Below are 25,714 nucleotides of genomic sequence, written 5' to 3'. Positions count from 1 at the left end.
AGCCTCCCACTGGCATACTACCCCCGCCACCCCACCCCCACTATATTTGCCCGCTTCCTCTCTATTTCTTTCTCCCTTTTCCCTTCCTCCAATCACAGCCACAAGGTGACCCCGTGGATATGTGCTACCTGTGATCATAGTGGCTCCACAATTCACAAGCTATGCACAACACAACCTCTGAGACAATGCACAGTTGCTAATTTAATCACAACAATCCCACATAGACTCATCAATAAGAGTGTGCAAAGGTAAACAGACAGTTCCTTCCCCATCTATTTTAGTACTTATTGTGAGCTAAGAAGTTTAGAGAAAAAGCTTAATTGTTTTTTTATTTACTCAGGGAATAAACTCACCCATCTGTTGTACAATACATTTTCAAAATGTTGATATGTTGATGATGCGCTTAGTTAATACTTAAATGCTTAAAATAAATGCTGAATATACTTTTTGACATCTCTCTGCCTCTACACTGACACCTCAGGGGTCAACATACAAGATACAGGGCACTGACTCATTTCTGTAACGCTGCATCTCTCTGTTGACAAGAACACAGGAGAGAGGGAAAGAGCAGAAACGCTAAGGAGAGGGAGACAACTGGAGGCAGGGATCGCGAGGATAGACAGGAGACAGCACGGAAGAGGAAGTGTGAGTAAAGCAAAGGAAGACAGAAAGAGGGAGATTTAGTGTTGACAAATTGAAGACGGATATGAGAAATCAAAAGGGAAAAGGCAGTGCCGTCTTTCTCAGAGCGACTGGTTCTGTCGGAGGATTCCCACTTCGTCAGAGACGTTAAGCTACATGCTTACAGGATCAGAAAACTGCTCTTCACGCTGCAGTGAGCGAAGCTGATTGAAAAACATTCATCTTCATTTAACAGGCAAAGACCCTGCTGATGCTGCTACATGTACATGCAAGACGCATGGCAGACACCACACATGCACACATACACTTGTACAGTACACAGAGGTTTCCATGTTCTGCAGTCTATACATTAACAATGCTATTAACGATGCTTCATCTTTGTGAATTTGAGCATAAAATATTTAGATGTGTATTTTTCTGATGAACCTTTAGTTCAAAAAAGACAAGAGATTTTAAATTGATAAACTGCCCTGCTGACAGTCTACCAAGGTAATGGTTCTCTCCTAGCAGATTTCTCTGTCACTCTCTACTGTACCTCATTTTCTCATTCGTTCTTCAAACCACATATTTTCTCTTATCTTAAGTCTTGTCTCATTTCCTCCCACCCTCCCTTATTCCCTCCATCTGTCCCTCCCTTCCACCCTTCCTACCTCACTTTCTTTCTGTTTCTCTCTCTCTCTCTCTCTCTCTCATGGTCCATTTAAGTCACTCTTTCACTCTCTTCGTCTTCCTCCTACTCGTTCTTAGTTTCTCTTGTCAGGGAGGCGGAGGAACAGTGTGGGTTGGTGGTTCCTCCTAAATATTTAATCCGAATTAAACATATAAGGACTATTCTACACTCAATAATTCATACCAAGCTGGAAGATACCAGGACAGTCATCTTGCACCCTTCTCCCCGCACCCACACCACCCCACACAGGAAGAGTGAGGGATCTAGAGAGAGGTGGAGGGGGAGGGAGAAAGAGGCACTTCTCTAGTAATTAGGCCTAGAATTGGACTCACATAGAAAAAAATACCTATATGACAGGCCCTGATAATATTTAATGGAGCATGTAGTCGTGCTTGTTTGACGTTCAAATGAAAATTTTCCAGCTTTGTGTGGAAGAGATAAAAAAACAAAAAAAAAACAAGATAAGTGATACGCAAATATGAGGAAGATAATTACCCTCATCATCCAGACAAAATGATGCAAATGTGGTGCTTTTAGTATTGTCTTTCATTGCACTTATATAACATATCATCTATATACTTTACATCTCTGTAAAACTCAAGTGCTTGCTCATTATTAATTGATTACCTTTGCAATTATTTCCCCTCCCTCCTCCTTTTTACTGGGACATGAGGTAGCACACTCTTAAATCAGACCAAATGAAAGCATAAGACAGATGATTGGGAATATTATTTGTAGCTGCAAATAGAGCCTCTCAGTTTTTTTTTTTTTTTTTTTAATTACTGTCTAACTAACTTCACAACATTATATTAATGATAACAATTGTCACGTGGCATCTTGAAAAGACAAAATTAAAGCAAAAAAAGCGATGAGCCTTGAATACAACTGCCTGTTCCGCCTCTGGTAAGGCAAAAATAAACACATAAAACACAGATATACATTTCAGTGTGCACGCATTAAGACTTACTAGTTTATTGCCTCTTGATATAAAACATAAACAACCCTGAGTATGATAAACAAAGCAGAAACAACTGAACCGCAAAATGTCTACATGAATAAACCAACGTGCTGAAAATAAGGAACAAGCAAGACACAGCCTTCGTTGGTCGTCCTCCTCCCTTTCACTTGCCCTCTTAGGCAGACACACACTCTCTCCCTCTCTCCTACTTTATCCCAGCCAGTCACCTTTTGTCTTCTCCTTTCCTTCTATTCTTTGGCTTCCCTCCTGCAGAGCCAGAAGAAATCAAAACACAGGCGTACTGGCACAGAGACAAACACACACTCTCATTGTCTCTCTCTCTGTCATATACTTACCCCTTTCAGACTGATGCAATGAACCAAGATAAACCTGCATTTGCTGCCAATGTGGATGGGTCAACACATGTTATCGCACCTGGTTTTGTGACCCAGCTCCTGACCTGCATGTTAACATGGGCTTGTCACTACTTGGCTTTGGTATACAAGCATGAACACAGGTTTCCATAATCACCATAGGACTGTGGTAAAGGTATTACAGAACTAATATAGTTTCACTGTATCCCTATACCAGAGAGAGAGAGAACACATTTTAAAGTCCTATCAGTTTCCATATTGTTTTTAAAATTCTTTTGCTTGATCTTGCACCAGCCTACTTGTCTTATATGGTTCCAATGTATGAACCAGCAGCCCCTCAGGTCCTCTGGCGTAAGTCTTTTCTGCTGTTGAAACAGTCTGCCTGAGCATCTGAACATCTTTTAAGAAAAACCTACATTTTTGGTCTAGCTTTTGATTAGAATCTTTTGTGCTTTGGTTTCATCATACATTTTTACATTTGAGTTGTCTTATTGTCAGTTTGTCAATTATCTGTAAAGCAAGATGAACATGATTGTAGAATGAGTCCTCTTGATTTAACTTGAGACAGACTAAATAAAATGAATTCACCATTTCTCCTGCGATGTCTGCCAATGTAAATATTGCCATCACCAATTTTGATAAACACTAGAATCTTGTAGGTTCTAGGTATTTTACCTGTGACTGATTTCTGATACTATGTGGAGACGTAACTTGTCACTTTGTCATTTTAGTTTGATTCCACATGTGTTGTCCATGTGGTTGGTGTTTTCTCAGGAACATCTCCATAATAATAGTTAGTTCACTGGCACATTCACTGAACAGTTTGCTCACCATGTAGGTCAATGTTTTGTTTCCTTATTGTGTAAGTGGGAATAACAAACGAGTTCAGAAATTGAGTCTCCACATTGTGTGTAGCTGTGTAGAGCCCAGAGGAAACTATGATCAAGTACGGGGAGATTTCTTCTTCATCTCAAAACATGATCTGCATGTTGTCCTGCAGCATTTTAATATTTGAGTTTTAATAAAATGGTTCAGTCTGACCAAAAATCAGGGGAGTGACTTTAATTGAGGTTGTATGAGGTTCATGAATTACTTCCCAGAGCAAACTCTCTCATTTGCTTACTTTCTTTTTTTCCCCTTTCTCCTCTACAGTTATACCCCTCCAATCTCACACACACTGTGGGTCTCTGAGTGTGAGTTGGAGGGAACCCCTGCGATGCTTATCAGCCTAATGAACAGGAAGCTGGTGAAATTACCTCAGAGAGAGAGAAAAAGGGCCGAACAACAGAGGGATGACACAACTATCTCTCTCTCTTCTTCTCCATCAACCATAATCAACTTTGGCTTTCTGAGACTCTCTGCATGGTGCATGGGCACTAATGATTGCAGAATGTGTCTGTTGAGAAAAGCCTGACATTTAATGGACAACATACAAGGAGGTGGATTACTACTGAATACATCATCAGAGATTATGCTTTCAAAGTTTTATGTCTTGGTCAGTTTTTTATAGCATTGTTAAGGTTATAAGACAAAGATGTCCCACTGTTGCATGTCTCACGTGTCTCACGCCTTGATGCTGTGGCACGTAATCTAGTTTTGCCTTCTCACGTATTATATGCGTGGTTCCCAGCACAAACTTCACTATAATTTATCTGAATTTATATTTTATATATCTGATTAGATATTTAGTTTATATATATGAATATGACACATGAAAACATATAATATAATTATATTATGTGAATAATTTAATGGGTGAAAGGCAGTATTTTTCCAATGCTCTCTCTCTCTCTCTCTCTCTCTCTCTCTCTCTCTGTGTTTTGCTCTGAATGAGGATAAACAAAAATCACATGACGCCATGATGCCTAACAACTCTTCACTTGTTAGATCGCTCATCAACGATGGATGACACCAAAATCAATGTGAAGATCGAAAATCACAAAGAGCTCTATGACTCACAGAAACCACGTTATAAAGACAATAAAAAAGGAAAAGGCATGGGAGGAAGTTTCCACAGCTGTTGGTGCAGATGATAAGTTATATATAGGGTTTTTTTTCTCCTTTTCCATTACCGAGGCCCAGTTGTCACCCTCCTCCCCCTCCTCCTTAAATCATGTCATCTGTCATCCGAGAGAAGTAATCTCGAAGTTGAAGCAAGTTGCAAGAAAAAGGCACCGCACTTCTCATTCAGCCGAGACTGAACCCCGGAACATCTGCTTATACAGTTTTAGTTTGGTACCTATATGCAAATTAAGGTCCCTCTTAATTGGCCCACCCCTGGAAAACCTGTGGCACAGGATTCCAGACCCCCACCCAAAACATTATGAAAAAATAAATCCGAAATGAATTTATAATGAACACCAATCAAACATTTGATTATTGATTGCATTATCCAAGGCAAACTCAATGGAGAAAGATAGAGCTGGAAGTAGAAGCGCCACAACAGACACACTGGCGGTGTGGACATGTGTGTGTGAGCTGCAGCAGTTCGCCAAGGTAGCCACCACGCACACTAAACGCAGCTAACGCACTTCACAACAATGTCAGTTTGGACGCAACGTCAACTGTGCAACCTCGTCTGATGGGTATAGTCATCCTCAGAGTCATCCTCAGAGCTTTTGCCAGAAGTTTGTAAAAAGGCCACTAATGGTGAGATAGAAAGAACAGATAAGATATTTCATTTTGTCTGAATTAGTTCAAGCTCGATTTTTTTGAAAATGTGACAGCCCTAGTACAGATTAGGAAAAAGTAGGTTAAATTCCTTCATAACAAACATATGTAGATCTGCCAGCACCAGAATTTGAATTGTGAATGAAGAGGCGTACATATTGTTCCTTTGGAAACAAATGGATTATCAAAAAAATGCGTAATTGGCCTGTAAAATACAGAGATTTTAATGCAAGGGTGAAACCGGGTTTGTGGACTTTTATAATGCTGCCAAAACACACTTCTGTGCTTAGTTTGAGTGTGGCAGTGGTAACAGTTCTGCAAGTTCAGAGAGAGGCAGCATCATATTATCTGGCCTGTACAGCTGCTCCTGCTGAATGATTCACAGCTCATTGTTCTGCTCTGGTGTATTGTGTTCAGAAGATCCATCAGTATGAGCATCAGTCAGCCACTGGAACCCCACCGAGGACGCAATCAATCCATTTACATGCTGCACAACCATGACCAGTGCTGGGCTGCCTGAAAAATATGACGTGTAATATGTGTGTGCACATATGTGTGTGGTTTCTGTGTGCACACGCTTTTGATTTATTTGTGTGACTCAGTGCATTACGATTATTAGAATAACTGAAACACATGATAAAAATGGTTAACCTGCAGCATTTTTTACAAAGAGGGAAGGCTATCGCATGATAAATACCTGGCTGAGTCATCTCTAACATTCCAGCCATCATGTTAAAATAAGGCTTGGATGTGTGTGTATGCTAATGATTACACATTTATTAACAAAATGCTACTGGCAGCCAGCTGTGCCAATAGTTGCTGATCTGACAAATACTCCCTTCCCTTACAAAAGACATAGTACACTATGTTCAAAGCGAATTGAAGCAAGAGCAACAAAGTAGTAAATAAATTAGTATGGCTGCAATAAGAGCTGCTTGTTTGCATCATATAGGACGTGTTACACTGTTATTTTGTGAGTGAGTGTAAGGTTGTGTGTGGGCGCATGTGCACTGTCTGCACTGCCGCTGCATATACCACTTTGTTGACTGTAGCAACATCATGCCCTCTGCTACTGTGATCAAACGTACCATGATTAAAAGACAAACACACACACATGCACACGTGCATACACACACACCAACACACACGCACAGCATTTAACAGCATTAGAAAGAAGTTGGTTTCATATGACTGACTCCTCCCCAGGGGAGAGGGATGTGTGTGTGTGTGTGTGTGTGTGTGTGTGTGTGTGTGTGTGTGACAGCCATGCTTAACAAGACGTGTGTCAAGACTTGAACACTTCCAAAGCGGTTCAGACTCTCAAGGTGGAGGCCATTTGGTCCTGAACTTCATCTGAATATATTTACATCCACTTAACATTACGTGTCATACATAAAAGATGGGGTAATAATTGCTTCAATAAAAGTTTCATGATGGGCAAGCTTCATTTGACAAATCCATTTGTTCCTCCTCCACGTATTTTTCCTTTTTGGGCTTTGCTATACAGCAGACACCTCAAAGCTTAATGGTGATATTGCTGTTATTAGTGATTTAATGCTGTGCCTGTGTGAGTGTCTGCATCTGTCTGTGTGAGTCTGGCTGTGCTTCAGTGTTTTGTCTATATACTGTTTTGCTTTTCCTGCATCTGTAAATTCACCAATGCATGCGCTAATATATGTATGTACGTATGTATTTGCCGGCATGTGTATGGGGACATGTATGAAAGTGCCACTCACCAGCTCCTTCTTCTTCATGCACTCCATGAGAATGATGAACAGATGTTGGGCCTGTGTGCGGCTGTAGGTGAATGTCTTCTGGATGGTCACCAGCAACTGGTCTCTTAGAGACTCATTAATTATGCTGCAGAGGCAGAGAGGTGTGGAAAGAAAGACAAAAGTGTGTCAGGAAGGGGTCAGGTAGAGGTAAAGAGAAGAAAACACTGAGGGGGAAGTGGGCAAATTAGATTTGTTTGACAGTAAGTGATACCAAGGTTGACTGGGACTCTCAGTCTCTTCCTCTGAGTCCTTGGTGAGATGTGATTTACCTTCATCTTTAGCTGGATATATGACGCTTTAAAACTGTGTGTTATTAGCAGTATAAGTACAGCATCAGCACATTGCATTGCGTCATGTTTTTATTTGTTTCCTCAAACATGCGTACCTGCAGAATTACATTGTTGCTTCAGCATCCAGCATATTTGAAATTGTATGCTTGTTATGTTTGATCTATGGGACTTAAATCATTTCATAATAATTAAAACTAAAATATCAGAAATTCTGATTAAAAACAACCATAGGAGGAATATTTCTGCAGTGTAACTGATTTTCCACACTGGATGAAATTTGTATTAGTGAGTGTTTGTCCTTGGATTACGGCATAATATGCACATGTGACTGCATACCCTCCCTCCTCAGAGTATTTGTGTCCAAAGGCCAAAATGTCCGACGCTCTGCCACTTCCATCACACACCACCACAGGGACTGGAGGAGTGTCCCTGAGGTACTCCAGAACTATGGAGATCACATTAGGACCTCCCTCTACAATCAGAGCCACCACTGGTACACCCTGACCAATACCTGCGAGAGTGGGAGCAGGAGAAACAGTGGGTGATGATAGAGAGGAAAACAGAGATGACCAATAAAGGGGAAAGAAAAGTGAAGAAGGAAAGGACAAGTTAAGGATAGAAAAAGACACAGGGAAGATAGTCATTACATCAGCAATACTTGAGCCATAAATAGAAAAACTCAATCCAACTTTGTTACTGACAAGGTGTAAATGTGAAACCTGTGATGTCTCACAACTCTATTGTCAAGACACTTTCTAATTATGGTAGAGAGGTTTTAAAAAAAAAAAAAAAAAAGCACATGTACCAAAAATAACCAACCCACTTTGTGCTCTGTTCCAGTGGCTTGTGTGTATGAGAGAGAGCGTTTCACTGATAAACCCCCACTGTTCCACACAAAAATGGCTCCTTGCCTGCTCATCACAGGCTATTTAGGGTAATTATGCATAATTAGCAGGTGGGTTTTTCTGCATGAAGTGAGGCTATGTACAGGAGAAGGTACTGTAGATATGAAAATTATCGCTAAACTCTCAAAGGAATTTCCTGCCTTATTCTTGCTCCTGTCTTTCTAGCTTCTGGTTTCTTTCCCTCCGTATTCTCCTTAAGGTTCTCTTCATACCACTAAATATTGTCTTTAGACACCAGAAACCCAGTAAACTCCAGAGTCCCGTTCTCTCGGGTATTTTGACTCTTCTAATTCAAAAGCCGTGTAACTGTCGGATCTTCCCCACCCTGCACCCTCATCCTGGTCTGCATAATTCACTGAGGAAAAAACCATAGTCTGTGTCTCAAACACGCAAGCAGACGGGCATATACAAATGCGTGCTTACATACTGCCGTGTACACACTCACACAGACACAAGCACATGCACATGCACACATTCAGTAGCATACCCACCACCACTACACTTTGCCTCACACAGCCTCGTGTGGCCTTGCAACAGGGACAGTTACGTAAGGAGAATATTTTAGGGGCCTTGCCTACTTCAAAGAGGTAAAACGTCATTGTGCCACAGCCACGTCACAGTGCCGACCATATATCAACAGGGCAGAATGTGAGAGAGAAGCAGACTAATGGCTTGCATTTTGTGTCTGATTCTTCCATTTCTTTTCGGTGTCTATTTTTGTTGTTAAAACCATGTGTGTATGTGTGAGTTTGCTGTTATGTCGGATCGAGCATTGATATTGATGACTAGTGAGCTTTGGAGGCAACGCTGCAGTATCTAAAGCAGATTATTGTTCAACTGAAACCCACCGAGGAGCAGATGAGGAGGGGAAGGCACAGCTGTGTCATGGCTAATTGGTAGGAGAAAATTCTGCCTGCCTGCGTAGACACACACACACACACACACACACACACACACACACACACACGCACATACACACACACACACACACACACACACACACACACACACACACACACACACACACACACACACACACACACACACACACACACACACATACATACACACACACACACACACACACACACACTAAGTAACACAAATGCAGATAGCGGCACATACATACGTAAACAAAACCACAAATGAAGCAAGTTTCTCTTTTGCCTGACTACCCAAAAACAGCGGGCACATTTTCGGATGGCTTTTGACCTCCCATTCACAATTAGATTTTCTAATTAGCCACAGCCCCGACTTCCGTATTTATTCCTGTGGGGGTGTGGATGTATTAAAACATGGGTGGTGAAGCCAAACAATGTGGCCCATTTATTCCAATTAACGCTGCGAACTCAGTGGATACACCGAAAAGTTTTCTCCTGCTTCCAACTGTGGAATGGCAACAAAATCATATTCTGATTCAGTTCTTACGGTTATACTTGTGATAATTTAATGAGTAATCCCTCTTTGTCTGACAACTAAAACTAAGAGTTTCCTGGGTTAGTTTTACAGACATTTGTATTCTAATGTATGCATGGAAAAAGTTTTTTTTAGCTTAAAAAAACAACGTGAATTTCGATTGGGATTATCGCTAAAAACTTCGACACAGTCCACTCCTCTTCCTGGAAGCTTGTGTGGGAACTGAGGCCTTAAACTTACTGGTATTGATGCTCTTCCAACTGCTGCTTCTACTGAACTTAAATTTAATAATGCTATTGTTAGAAAGCTGAGAGTCCTTTTAACTATTTCATCTATGGAGGCAGGTTTAGTGGTCTGAATTCTCCCTTTATAGTAAATAAAACATTAAGTATTTGAATAGATGCAGTGTTGTTACATGAGTCGGTACTTTCAGAGGAATACCTGTTGTTCTTGATGGAAATATAATCCCATAGCTGAAATGCTAAACTGTTAAAGAGAATTTAGTGAAGATGCAATCCTTCACTGGAGTTGCCAAAGGGCAGCACTGTTATAGAGTGGACCGTCCCCATACATCTTGTACATGCACTGTGTCAATCAATGGCCACTATCCTCTAATCCTGCTCCTCCTTCCGCCCCCCATTCAAATTATGCTGTCACTGAATGGCAACAAAATGGAAGTGGGCTGCTAATAATGCAAATACCTTTAAGTGAAATCTACATGGTTGTCATTGGTAAATCAAATTTTCACATGTATTCTCTATTATTGATTTTTTATTGGACTTTTACCTGTTATTTGATCATTAAAAAATACACAGTTAGGTCATACATGCCTATACTGCACCTAACATAACGATACATATTATGTACTGTAGATACAGGTTTTCAGATAAATATACACTCACACACGATATATTCTACTGTATATGCTGTGTACTACCTCTCACAGAGAATCTGGCCCACCCCTTCTCCTACACTGTATCCATGCACCATTCACACACTCCAACGCATCAGGTAACACAATCGTCAAATCCCTACTCTTACTCCTACTCTTTCTCTCTGTATCCCAGCCATAGTTTTAACCCAGTGCCCACACCTTATCTCTGAGGAGGGAAACTACCCTGAAAAGGTGTGAAAAAGCAGAGGCAGAAGAAGAGGAGAGAGGCTGTCGATGAGAATCACTGGCCAACTTTCTATATTTATCCAGCCTGGGAGATGAGGAAGTAACGAGGAACAGAAGGAATTAGGGAGGGAAAGAAGAGCGTGTAAGCAAGACACACATAACATGCTTAAACGGTCCTAATTAAGGATCCAGCAATGACTCATCCTCTGCATGCGTGTGTGTGTCAGTGAGTGCCTGGGTGTGTGCGAGTGTCTGCGCGTTTGTCCTTGTATGTGTCAAATTAGTATCAGCATGACTGGAGGTGTGTTACAGTATGTGGGTCGTTGTCTTCTCACCCCCCAACCCCAACCCCCCCAAAAAATAAAAATACAAAAACACACTCTCTCACACACACACCATTATCCTAGCAACAACTAAAGCAGCCACGAAACATCACATCTGCGAGGGCAACTCGACTCGACAGGCTACAGAACAAAAGGTCAGGGGGTCCGGTACATTAAAAGGCCAAAGCTTCCCTCAAACTTTGTTTTTTCAGTTGCGTTATGACATCAGGATATCCTGCCGTTTTTGACCTACTCACAGGAATTGATTGATTCGGATTGCCTGTGCCAACTTTTTTACCAGTAATATGTGTCAAGTTGGAGTCGTACCAGGGCCGAGTGAGCCAGAGAGACTCAATCATGGATGGTGTCACTGACCAGTAAAAGGCATTTACAAGTGGAAAATTGGGGTTAAAGGAATTGATTTGTATGTTGATTTGTGTATGTGAGTCTGTGTGTATGTGCTTATGTAGAACTCTCTCACTATATGAGTTGGTATTTAGTGATGTAGAATATTAGACCACACTTATACATAGCCACTTGGATATAAAAAAAGCTAAGAGTAAATGCATTTGCAAGGGATTTACATCCAGTTGTTCAAACCACCTCTGATTCTCAAATGGTGTAAATGCATCTGTCTCTTCCAGACTCATATGCAAGCTTTACTCCTACTCCCAAGTATATCTATGACAGTAAGCGGTTTGTGGAAGCAACAGTAAACACGTTATTATGCTAGAAATGCTTTGCAAATGGAAACTCTGGAAAGCATTAAATCAGGTTTATTGTATAGTTCGTAATCACAGTGCAAATCCTAAAGGGTCTGTAAGACTTATATGAAGAAACACAGAAAAAAACTGCTACAGTATTTTACTTATGTGATTGTTTAGTAGTGTGTATAAGCCATCTACCAGAACACTTCTCACCTTCTCACTACTCTTTTTTTACCACTCCTACTCTTCCAAAAGACATTTACCACAGTTCACACTCCTGATCATGCACTCAGATTCTTTCCACACCACATAACATGTTTTCATCCATGCACATCCTCAGCCTGGAACCATACCAGGAGCAAGTCTTGTATCCAACCCACTACTGACTCTCTCTCTCTGTATTATCTCTCCACCACAAGGTTTAACACTCTGGTGGTTCATGTTTATCATTTTGACATTTTTTTGTACCCATTCGTGCTTGAACACACCTTACGCCAATGACTTCAATTGTCCCCACACTGTCTCTCTGCGCTTATTCTCATGTGCCCGCAAACACTTTGTCTACTGATCCACACTCAGTGTCACTTCAACTCACTAATTTAACCATCATAATCAATGCAGTACCACCACAGTGATCAAAACCACTGAACAGAGGGATTATTAAAAATAATATTTATTTATGTGACTTACAGTGTGATGGTTTGACAGAATATCTCCCTCCTTCCTTATGTTTCTGTTATTTTCCCCTCACTTGTGTCACTATTTGTCTCTGTCTCCCTGTGTGTGCGTATGTATTAGCCTGGGCGTGGCGATCCAATTTCCTCCTCCCACTGAGATTCCTGTGCATCTGCTGGCAATCACCTCAACAACTCCACCTGAAGTCTGCAGTATTTAAACCCTGGTCCTGCACTCCAATCTTTGCCTGATTGTAATGTGTCAACGGCCAATTCCCCTGGTCTTTAGCATGCCTCATGTTGCGTGTTATCCTGGGAAAGTCGTTTTTTGGCTTCTTGTGCTTCAGGTTCACTGCTCCATGACTTCCTGATTTGCTTGCCACACTCAGTCCCTCGTCTGTCTCCTGTGACTGCTGAACGATCGGGTATATGCCTGCCTCACTCCATTGTCGGCCCTGGCTTAACTCCCGGCTCGGCTACCAGTTCCCCTTCCTGCCCCACTTCATCAGCCTTCCTAAAAGCCTCTTTACTCTTACTATGTTTCTGAGTTCTACTTCTGGGTCCTGTACAATTGCATTGAGCTTAACACTTTTAAACGGCTGAATATTAACTTTTGCACAACATAATTTACAAGCTTCACTCTATAAAACTGTCTTGCTATTTGTGTCTTATTTGATAGTTGCATTCAGCGAAGGGTGACATTTCCAGAGCAGGTTCATATTGTGACAGCACAGCTTTGTGATATGTGTCTAAGAACAAGAGCCACAGAGTAACCCAGTTGGTCACAGATAAAAAAAATCATTATCTAAAAAATCAAGATTTCGTCCAGGCATTTATAGTGCTTGAAAGAAGAGCATTACAACGCTCTTGACTCTCCATGTAACATAGCTTAACTATAAAATCTTCTCCATGGGCTGCTCCACAGTGGAGGTCACAATGTCACAGCTAATCGGCAACGCAAGGTCTTATGGCTTCTGGATTCAATTACCCCAGCTACTTCATCTTTTACGTATGCTGTGATTAATGGAACCACTGCTATAGGAGGGTCAGTGAAGGTTACACAGTAGACACAGAGTTAAAACACACACATGCCTAAACACATGCCTATACCCATCTACCTATTCAATATACAGACTACTTATGTGCCCCTCTTAATATTTCCTAGTAATTTAGGTGAAATGAAAGAGGGCACACTGAAGGTGCCTCGTGCATTCTCACAGACTTTATCTAAACGTCCACAAATGTATAACTTTAATTCCTCTTTGAGCCTGGAATGTATATCAATTTAAAATTGTGTTGAGCAAAAACAAAAACGTGAATTTTTCTCGTTCTATTTTTTTTTTTACAATTGTTTATCCCACTTTTTCAAGAACTGCTTCATATATAATTATAACCCTCTCTGCAACACTCCGAGTCCCTTTTCCCAGCTTTCATTTTCTCACTCTCCTCTCTTCCTCTTTCGCTTTTCCTCTCTCTGAGGCAGGTGTGTGATTGAAAAGCATTATAGCCACTGCTGGAGACATGTCATAAGAGCTGTGCAGTGGGTGAGTAAGCTGTGCTAAATGGTGCCAATATTCGACTGATTTTCTTCATGTTTGAGTTTGACGATGTCTGCTACCTTCAGAAGATGGTCCGAGGAGAAGCTCAAGAGAAAGACATACCCCAGAGTGTGTGTGATCATAATTGAGACACTTTTCTTTACATTTATATTTGAATGTTTATGATCACTGGTTATAAGCTCAGTCTCTCTATTCACACGTGAAGTGTCCTGTGCTGCCCAAGATGAATCCTTGTCACAGTAATCCAGGCTCATTTGCATCTGCATCTCTTTACGTGATCTATCAAGCTAGACCATGTCTGGGCGAACAAACAAGAAGTCCACGCACGTACAGCAGGGCACAGTGCTGAGTATTTACTCGAGCGTACAAATGTGTTGGCTCCATCCACAATATTTACAGCATCCCAACCCCAGTTTCCTTGTCTTAAGACATTTATCTTGTTTACACCCAGCCAGCGCTGTCCCTTAGATACTCTTGTCCACTTTCCACTGAAGGGGGTTACAAAACCACAGGAGGTGACACCATCCCCAACATGAAATACACAGTAGAGAAAGCAGGGTATGCACAGGGAATACACATGTGTTGTTACCACGGGTGGTGTTAAGAGGTTTAGAAACTGGACATCTCCACTGTAGGCTTTTGACAGGTGCCATAACTTGCGATGGAAATGTGCAATCACCACAAATATCCAGTGGCAACAGGTACTCAAAATGTAGCAAGGTTTCAGACAAATGATCACAAGTTAGAAGAATTGTTAAGACACTGTCCGCAATATAACATTTTTCTTGAGCATAGTCAGACCAGAACACCTATACGTTTGTAATATAGAATTGATTCACATATTTAAAAACTATGTTATAATACTGTGGAGCCAATTTGATTGCTACAGCATTTTCGGCAGTCCCATGATGATACCCGTTGCATGGAAAATTGCACACAGGCATAGGCACAGTAGGATTAGCTACAGGATTGCCCAGACATCACAAAAATACCACAGGGGGAGATTACGCATATCTATCAACTGCACTCCTTTCATCTTATGTTTGTGTGCAGCGCGAGTGACTATATTTTAAGAAAAAAAAGGAAAAAAGAGCTTTTGATTGCGTGTGGTCTACAACCCACATGTTAGGGTATTCAAACTGCTTTCTTTCCTTTTTACTTTCTTTATCCTCCTTTCCTTGACAGGACCTCAAGCTACACTTAGATCCCACAGGAGCCATGCTGTGAGGAAAATTGATGTGCTCCTCGATTCACCGTGGACAGGTAATCAAATCAAGGAATGGTCCTTGTCTGCCAACCCTACAGCGGTGAATGGGGAAGTAAAGGATACGCACGTACAACAAGGTACAGTATATCAGACACAGAAACACAGTAATCGAACATTGGGGAAGAACATTTACTTGAGAAACTGTGAAATATAAATTCACACTACAAGAGAATAGAGTTGTGGCTAGTTTGTAGTAGTGTCTTTTTGGTGTTACCCCCTTTTGGGGATGAAGCTATCCCTCTGTTGAAAGAAAAGGCTTCAGGTTCAGAGCTCTTTTTTTCTTATGTTAAGAGACTTAACATTATTCATGGGCCTCAAATCTCACAGCCGTGAAGATTTAAAAGATTTCATTCACTTTCTTTAATTTCTTCTTTAATGTTTAGGTTTTGTAAAATCCACAAAATCCTGAAATATCTTACCTGGACAACAAGACTAGCTAGATTTATCACATCTTCTCAATTTAATTTAAATTAGTGCTCAGACAAACTGAGATAAACTTGCTTTGATTGTGGAAATGCACTCGCTTCACAAGTCACAGATAAAAGTACTGATTAACCTCATACTGTACAAGCACAAGTATTAGAATGATTTTAATCAGGGCTATACGATTATAAAGCTGATACAGCACTTCACCTGAAGCAGAAACTGTGGCAGGTGATAAAGCTGAAGCTGGTTATCAATGTATCCTCAGACACTGCTGAGGTTAAGGTTATTCTGTGACAGAGTCTGGGTGATAGGTCTGTATTGTGGATGGTCAGCAGCAGATATACAGTATATGTAGTTACCTATCACCGTCTATCACTAGTAAATCCCCATACGTATTTGTGCCAACCTTGGATCCAAATTAAGTTTGAAGAAAATCACACCATGAATTTAAATTAGATTTATATTGGATGCTTGTATGACTACTGGGCGTCCCTTTGCCTTCCCAGCCCCTTTTGTATGAGTCCAGGCATAGGATGACAAAGGGAAGTCCATAGGTCACATGACTGGATGACGGCCAAAGAACATTTGTGTATCCTGTCAAACCCAGGAACGTGTTTTCAGTCCCTGAAGTCAAGGCATTAGGAAGGATATAGAAGTGGTAACACTCATGCTTCATTCCAAAGAGTGACATTTAACAATCTGTTATAAAGTTCCCATCTGCAAACATCAGTGACAGTGAACAAAAATGGCGTTGACAAAGGGAAGGTTTGAGTCATGATATTACTCTTGACACTAACAAGCTATCCATTTGGTAACGCCTATTTCCTGACACTCTTAAATAAGCATTGATGTTAAAATGTGTGCTTTCATGTCAAACAAACCCTGAGGAAATTGTTATAAAACGGCTTTACAATGACAACAAAAGAAGGTAATAAATAAATCACAGCTGCAAACAACAATTTCTCTGACTCAGGTTTGCTCTGACACGCGAGAGGCTATTGAGAAATGTATTTAAATGGTATCCGAGAGGTGTGTGTGCACTATTGTCTTTGTTTGAGTGTGTGTGCGACAGAGAAAAAGACAGAGAAATGCATTTTGTATTCATGCAAATCCATTTGGTTTCTAGCTAAGGTATAATGAGGAAATTGAAAATGGAGAAATGCAATGTGACAGGGCCTCAACGGCAGATGAACACTCCACACAAAGGCAAAAATGCACAAGTGCAGACTCAAATACACATGATTCACACTGTAGCTAAACACCTACATATTTAGACAAACAAACAGGCGTTTAAATACACTTTTGCTTTATGGGCATAATTTACTACTGATGCAACAAATAAATTCACACATTTAAAGTGAAGACAGAGAACTGCACATGAATACAGAATAAAACAAGATTCTGTTGAGTTTCAGCAGTAGTGTGTTATAATATCCTGTTATTCGTGTGTGTGTCAAAATATACAGTATCAAATGAAAATAAAAATATAAAATACAGGCAAAAACACATCTGATGTACCTTGTGTGTACCTGAATGTACTTGATGTGTGTGTAGAAGACTAAAAGCGTGTAACAGTATGTGCACATACAGTGCTCGTGTGCTTGTCATCATGTTTGTTAGTTGGTTTGGTAGCTGCGTGCAGTGCCTCAAAACAGGAAGACAAGGATTATCAGCAGGTTCATTCGAGGAAACAGTTCATCGGAGCTGTCAGGAAGCTTTGAAAGAAACTATAAACCCATCCTGAGGGGAGGGACAGTTTCAAAAGCTCATCAAGTTATATCACAGCTGGCTAAAAATACGCAGTCTGACAGCATGTGTTCACATTAAGCAGGTAATAACAATTTTAGTCTGGTTGCAGCTATAAAATAGACTATGAACCCAATTAACCTGCAGTGGTGTCATTGATAAAACGAGGATAATGGTATCATTATTATGTTATCACTCGCTGTATTACTTTAAAACACCTTCTCTAATTCAGGGTATGTGGGTCAGTCTGGCAAAAGCCATGACGGACAGATACAGTAAATTCCACTCACGTGTGTTAATCTTCTGCAGGGAGATGTGTTTCTCTAGCTGCCGTCGCAGTTTGACCTCAGCGCCATACTTTCCCGTGGTGCCATTGTCTGCCAGGATGAAGTGGGAGTGGAGACTGTTTAGAACCGTCAACTTGCTCATCGGGTTGGACATGGTCTGGTATGGACGCACCACCTAGTCGAGAGAAGACAACATTTAACTATCATGCAAACATCAGAGAAGCCCATGGCTGACGGGGGATGGATTAATGATAACAAGGGCATGTTTTCTTAGCACCATTTATGCAGCCCAAAAAATTATTTTGGCAAATATTACAGTATGTTCTCATTTTCAAGAGCGCTTATTAAAGGAGAACTCCGCCAACTTTCTCTAGTTCAATTTACTTGCCATGGAGTATACTACTCAGCCTTGGAAAACAGTTGTATAATGTCCTCTGAGGCTCTGGAGGAAGCTTTCCAAAGTCTGGAAGGGGCTTGGAGGCTAAAAAGTTTTAATAGCATGTCTAAGTTACAAACTGGGACATAGAGTCTGAAAGGCATAAGCATTTACCAGGCAGAGAAAGACGCTACGGGCATCATGGGAAATGTAGGGTATATCAACATTTAATGGCAGAGCTTTTGTCAGGCCAATAAAGGATGTTTGTTTGATTCTCAATAAATAATAAAAAAATTAAAAGACTGGATTCACCTTAACTTAACTTTTTTATAACTACAAGTTCTAAGTGCAAGAATAACTCAAAAAGAAAATACCCTGATGCGTTCACATGATCCGTCATTTTAAACAACGCGTTTTTTGAACTTGTATTAGAGTTACACTAAATTACACTAAAAGACAGTGATTTAATATTCATACAACATTAATGACAGTTTCTCAGAGCTTGGATTTGGTCTATTGGGCCTGCGCCTGACAATCTGAAGTAAACTCATCTGGCCATTAGGCATACAGTGAAGACCAATCAAGCATGAAAAAAGAGTTTCAGCACTTAATCATCTCATTTCAGCCACCAACATTAATTGGCTCTGCTTGACTTGTTCAGCAGGACAGAGTGCAGCTCATTCTGATGAAATTTTAACTATAACATAACATAGATTCCTGAGATTTGAATGAGTCAGCATGTGCTCAACATTCTCATGTGGTTCTGCCAGCTGTCCAACTAACTTTGAAGGAGTGTTTATCACAGACTGGATTGGCTTACTCAGCACCTCAGTTAATAAGCTGTCAACTGCAATTTAGAGGCTCTGGCAACTGTGGACTGCACGTGACATTTTTCACATATAGACATGCAAACAAGCGCTAGAGCATATACGTGCCCACTCAGTAACTGTTTTCATTGCTACATTATTGTTTGTTCTCAGAGACTTACATCTTTGCCAACAAGATCCTCTTGATTTTCTACGATACCCCATGGAGCAATACCAATGGTGCAGATCTTGCCCCTTGACTTGGAGGCGTGGTCTTTCAGTGCATCACCAACATGGCGAATCACCCCTGTGTGTGGGTTTGAGAGAAGGACAGGAAATCAGATAACAAAAATCAGTTTTGTCACGATCAATACACAGCCTAAACTTAGATAATGATACACTGCTGTGAAAGATTAACAGAATCTGTTAGGCACAGAAGACAACAGCATGTCAGCCAATTACAAAATGCACATGGACACATACACACAGCATCTAACACAGATAGGTGTTAGCTCCAAGCCTCTAGTTGCTGTCCTCAGGGAGGCAGAAGTCAGACCTGGAGGCCATCTTATTCTATCTCTCCTGCTGACATTATTCCATCCACCTCTACCCTCAACTGTCCCTCCAATCCATCCCTCCATCCATTATTCAGGTCTCTCTCTTCCTCTTTCTTGCTTCTGCACCCATTCTGTCACTAAATCTTACTTTCTATTTCTTTCTGTATTCAAGTGTGAGCACTCTACAGGATCCAATGATGTATCATTTATCTTTATCTGTTCTTAACTCTACTATTAAACATTACTGTCCCATATTTTTTTCTTATTTCAAGCCTTATTGTGACATAGAAACAAGGCAAGAACACAGTGGACTGCTACATTGAAGACAAAGTGAAATAGCTTGATATATTATGTATATTGATAAGAATTCCACTATCAACACTAGTGATAATGTTTGACCAAAGTTAAAGCTAGGTAATATGAGGTCTATATGATCCCAGTATATAAAAACATATTCATTTTGCAGCGTAGTCAATTATGTTAGTATCAGCGTGCGGTAATTGTTGATATCAGGTTTCAGGATACTACACTCAATGTAATATGTAAATTATATCCAATGTATTACAAATGTATGTTTACCAATTTTAAGACATAACACAACTATCCACAGCTAACCAAGATTGGAAACATAGTGGAGCTCAAGTTCAGTCACAGAGACTACTTTCCATATGCATGATAACTCCATACTTATGCATAATTCATGTGGTGTCAATCTGTCAGCTGATGTTTCAGTTGGCCCTATTTTCATTTCAACTGATTTTATTTTGTCACACACACTTCTATCCAATCATCTCATTGCTCTCAGACTGTCAGAGAAACTGTTTCTGGGCTGCTTTTACACTTCCAAACCTCCACCTCCTATGTTTAAGATCCAGTTCACTGAGCCCCTCATAAATCCTGCTCCAGGCCAATTTCATCCAGCTACTCAGTGTCTTCAGGAAGAGATCTTCTTAGGCGCCAAAGTCTTAAGCCGATCTTCTCCACACCATCAACTCCTCTAGGGGAAAATCCCATTTTGCTTTCAGTAGGTTACCACTCCATGAAAGGTAAAAGATTATGATGGGCTCTAATTGCCTCCTGAGTCATTTCTGTCACACAACTAATGAAACAATAACTCTTCTCACTTTTTGTTCAAATAGTCTTCCTTGACTAAAATACAGTTTGCAAAATCAAGTGCACCATTTGGTCTAAATGAGGTACCCTTTTATTGACTTCCACTCATGAAAATAAGCAGTTTAGACTCACTGACACCATTTTCATTCAAGATGCATAAAATAAAAATTGAAAACTATCACTTCACCTGTCAGATTATGAATGTCTGCATCTGTAGTTAATTGCTCATAATCTACCATAAAGAACCTTTTGCAGGGATCCAGTAGTTGAACATCTTTACACCCCTGAGGGGCCTAATGAATAGTTATTTAATAGCAGATAATTCATGAGGAACATTCGAGCACACTCATTATACTCCTACTGCAGCACAAGTATGTGGCCACCCAAACTGTATAAAAAGAAGTGAGGCTGGTTGGTGGTTCAAATAAAATGCCTCAGTGATTTTTTTTTTTAATCTTCAAAATAAAGTGGCCTATTTTTTACTGTAGTTTACCTGTGTTGACCCCTCCAGTGAATATCCAGGCTCCTGTTGTCATGGCAGCCTTGATGAGCCCTTTGCCAAAGACCTGTTTGAGTTTGGGTTGTAATTCGAAGTTCTGCAGGCCCCCATGGACTGAGATGAGCAGCTTGGGCAGGTCCAGCTGCCATTCCTTGGTCATCAGGTGGAGCAGCAGGTCAGGCTTGGTGTCATAAGACACTCGCACGTACTGCAAACATTAAGGAATGCGTAAACACACATGGATGCACATACAGTAAGTACATTTAACACATGTTACAAGAGCATTACACATGAAACCAATCTGTGATGTGGAGGTAAAATAACAAAACTGAAAAATATTACATGGACCGGTGGTGAAGACCTGCCTGGGTGTATGGCTTTCATTTTTCATGTTACAAAAAGTATTGAACAGATGTTTATTACGACTGAAGAACCATGTGCATTATGGAGCATCTGTTTATCAGCATCTAATTCGCTCTCAGACACCCAACCTGGCATGTGTCTGGATGAATAATTTAACACTGGGAATAAATCAGACATAATTCAGTCTTAATCATCTGAATTCCAAGAATGCTGGAGTACGTGTGATGTGATTGTGTCAGCATGATTAGACAAAGACAGTGACCGTGTGAATGGCATAAACAATCAGACTACTTTTGGGATGGATTGATAAATCAGGCAGAATTTTACCTGCTGCAGCCTCCAGACACTTACGTCTTTTAAATCAATAATTATATGTATTTACATAATAATTATACTCATTTAATTGATTTTGCTGTTATCTTCAGGCATTTTCTACATCTGTGTGATGCCTTTTAATTTGTTCTGTGATGAGGAAGACACACAAGGACTCTTGATGAGCTCTCTTTGCATGTGAACTGTGAATGAAGTGTATTACTTAACAAAAGCTTGGCAGTGATTGACTATCTTAAGACGTAGGGTTTCTGCAGGACACGTAACAAAATGTACTGCGTTGCATTTTGTCAGAGAGTCACCATGGCTTTGTTGGAGTGTCCTCCTCCCTGGAACTCAATGGTACCAAAGGCATCAGTGGGACTGAGCTGTGTGTGTTTACTGATTGACCACTTCTCCGCCAGGCTGTCATTCTTGGCCAAACGCTCTGCCTTATCATTTTGACTAGATGAGATGCCCGGGGGCAGGCCCACATGCTGACCTATCAGACGACCACAACAGCACCTGGATGAGAGGAGAAAGTAAGAGTGAATGTAGGATTGGTATATTACACAATCCTTTACAGAGAACAATTGAAACCTTGAGAGGTCTGAGCCCCAAGCAAAACTATTGTAACATTGAGAGGGAAAAAAAGACAGGGTGACACAGAGGTTGTGTGTGACTGAGAGAATGAGAAAAAGAGTGTGAATGCTGCTGCAGTCATGTGCCTAGCAGTGAGAGGTGGGCAAGGCTGAAGTGACAGCTTGTCATTTGACTTTCATCTCCTGACAGGGAGGAGAGGAAGAGAAGGATCTGTGGGCCCCTGCAATCTTGTATTGGCTCTGTCTCTTTTTGTTTTCTGCTCTTCACAAACCTCTGTCTATCTCTCTTCCTTGTTCTCCTCTATGTCTCCCTCTTGGCAACTCAAGAATTAGCAGAATGACAGTTATGTGAACTGTAGTATTCCTACGCGAGTACATACCTATTCAGATGTACTGAATGCAGCTTTCATACTCTGAGTTTTTAACCTTACAGGATGGAGTGGGAGCCCTGGGAGGAAAGGAAGTCAGGATGCTTTGATAATCACTTCATGTTTCCGTCATCTTTCACCAAATGCACTTTTCCTCTCTCTGCCTTACGTGTCAACACAAGGGTTTCTGACTAAAAAGAGAAAAGCTGATTTGATCTTGAGGAACATCTCTTTCCCCTCCTCCTGTTCATGCCTTCCACCCGCTTTCCTCTAGTTATGCTAATTCTGTTTAGCTAACAAACAGTGGCATTTCCTGTGTGTGTGTGTGTGTGTGTGTGTGTGTGTGTGTGTGTGTGTGTATGTGTGCGCGCGGGTGTGCGTGCGTGTGTGCATGAGGTTGGTACTGCAGGAATTACTTGAACTTAACTCTCTGAGTTTGTCACTTGAGTTTGTCACTTGGGTGACAAGCTCAGCTGTAGTAAGGATTTTGATAACGTCACCAAGACAGTGTCTTTGCAGAGCAAAATAAGATGAACACAGGGATTGGAGATAGTGAGTGTTTTATTTTCCTGATGTGCACTTATCATTACGATCCTGTTACAAAGTCAGTATTATACAGACAAGGCCCTTATAAATGTGTTTTCATATACTGAGTGGAAAAGATGTATGCTCCTGTGGGCTCTATCTTGACTGTTGCTTAAATTAATAACCGTTTAAAATGATGTGAAATATTCTATATAATATAGTCTATATGAACTGACCTGACCCTGGATTTCACTAATGTCATCATATTTGTGGTTTTAAAATTTGTATTGTTGGTATTTTGGCTCATTATTGCAGAGGATCTACCTGTGATGCAAATAGAGGGCCAGCGTGATATTCATCTGAGGCTTGCTTTAAAAGGTCAATAGTTAAAGAGGGCTCTTAGTCTGTTATATGTGAGGTGAGCTATCACATTAGCTACTAGCCACTAGGGTTTGATTGCATTTACAGTTAATAATAAAGCAGCTGAATCCTAAATATGTAGACTTAGTAGAAAAACATCTCAGATCAGAGAACACAGTAACGTAATTTACATGTAGTACATTGAGATTTTTGCCTTTTACTTTACACACATTCTTACTCACCTATGGGGGTCTTTGGCGCTCACTATGATATGAACACATTCTCTCTTGCTGAATGCTCTCTCTATCCACGATTTCTGTGCCTGCAGGAATGAAGACAGAAGAACAGTCAGTGTTTGTCAGATAATGGAGCTGTATCCTGAGCATGCAGCAGTGACAGCTGGCAGACAGCAGGAACAGGCTCATATCATGACCAGGCCTGCGCTTCACTGTAGAGTTCACCTGTGACAGAAAATGTTTTCTTGTCCCTTCCAGGGAAGAAGGGTTGAGCTCAGCAGCCATTTATTGTGTAAAATGACACAGTCTGAGCCTTGTTACACAGAGACATATCTGCCACAGTCTATTTCCAGTCCAGTATTGGGGAATGGCAAACGGAGCATACACCATGAGATGTTGCATCTAAAGTCTAAGAAAAATAAAAAGTACTAAGAAAAAATCTGAATCAGAAATTTAAAGAAAAAACAACAATTTGGTTTAAGAACAACTAGAATTACCAGCTCGCAGTTGTATGCCTCTGCCAACCAGACAAAAAATGTGTTTTGTGAGGTCACAGTGACCTTGACCTTTGAGCTTTGACCACCAAATTCTGATCAGTTCATCCTTGAGTCCAAGTAAATGTTTGTCTGAAGAAATTCCTGAATTCATCTCTGATGTATCACATTCAAGAGGCCAAAACCATGTTTTGTGAGGTTACTGAAATATTGTGTTCACAAGAATGGGGCAGACAGACGGACGACCCGAAAACATTACGTCTCCACCCATGGTTGTTACCGGCACTTTGGAAATGGCATACACACGCAGACACATCACACACACCCAAGATGCAGAGTCCCTCACACATAATTCAAACACTGAAGACATCCTGACAGAAATATTTTATGTTATTCAGTGACTCTAGCCCAAACCGGATGAGATAAAGAGCTGGGAAAGAAAAAGCGGATGTAAAATGCACTGAGGCATTAAATTGTGTCAGAGTTCCAGTCCTTAGATACTCTTATGTGCAGCCAGCTGAGTGTGTGTGTGTGTGTGCGTGTGTGTGCACTTTTATATGAGAAAGCATGTGTATGCAATTCTATATGTGCTTTTTCCTCTTATATTGCATACAGTATAAAAAGAATTCCTCAGCATAATGCAGCCAGTGGAATGGTGCATATGCGAGACTCTGATCCTCAACATTCACATCTGCTGCAGGTCTAAGTGACAGAACGACTGACTGGAGCCAATTATCCTGCTACACACACAAGTGGAAAGACACTTTTGAGCCATAGAGCCAGCCTGGGATACACATGCAGCACAGGATTAGCGACTAATACACATCTGTATTGACGTCTGCACATATACATACATGAATTCTTCATAAGTGTAAAAAAATTATCCACAGGGGACAAAAGGTGATATTCTGTTTGTAGAGAAATCCTCTCTGAGTTAATAAGAAAGGGCACAGTATCTAGAGTCTTATGATAAAAAGTGAAAAAAATAGTAAATCTGCTTGTTTTGATAAACATTATATCATCTATGACTCTCTGAGCTTTATCAGTGACTACAGAGTTGTGACAGCACTGAACCATCTCTGGTAGAGTTTACAGTGACCTGTAAATAATAATGTGGTATTGTCACAATAGATAAGTGTAAGTTAAATGTCACAAGGTGAAATACTACAGCTGAATCTTTTTTGACATTTGCGTTTTATATATCCCACCACAACGCTAAAAACAAAAACAGTGCTGTTTTGGTGGCATCTGCCTGTTTGTGTGTCTGCTTTCTATCACAGGTTGATGCTACAGAGAG

General features: G+C 40.7%; 1 protein-coding gene across 19 annotated transcripts in view; it reads right to left on the bottom strand.

Moving 5' to 3' along the window:
- Positions 1–25,714, bottom strand: part of trpm3 (transient receptor potential cation channel, subfamily M, member 3) — a 138,318-nt gene that overhangs the window by 39,552 nt on the left and 73,052 nt on the right. For all 19 annotated transcript variants that reach the window (XM_056375825.1, XM_056375822.1, XM_056375821.1 and 16 more), the window contains exons 2-8: positions 23,930–24,009; positions 22,156–22,357; positions 21,155–21,368; positions 19,174–19,298; positions 17,813–17,984; positions 7,716–7,890; positions 7,051–7,174 (exon numbers count right to left, since the gene is read on the bottom strand). In XM_056375825.1, coding sequence (XP_056231800.1) covers positions 7,051–7,174; positions 7,716–7,890; positions 17,813–17,984; positions 19,174–19,298; positions 21,155–21,368; positions 22,156–22,357; positions 23,930–24,009 — 1,092 coding nt within the window. The remainder of the gene's footprint in view (positions 1–7,050; positions 7,175–7,715; positions 7,891–17,812; positions 17,985–19,173; positions 19,299–21,154; positions 21,369–22,155; positions 22,358–23,929; positions 24,010–25,714) is intronic.

The sequence above is a fragment of the Seriola aureovittata genome, chromosome 5 (assembly GCF_021018895.1).
Source record: "Seriola aureovittata isolate HTS-2021-v1 ecotype China chromosome 5, ASM2101889v1, whole genome shotgun sequence".
Taxonomy (NCBI): Eukaryota; Metazoa; Chordata; class Actinopteri; order Carangiformes; family Carangidae; genus Seriola; species Seriola aureovittata.
Note: the sequence above shows the minus strand (reverse complement) of the source record. Positions and strands in the feature narration are given on the sequence as shown.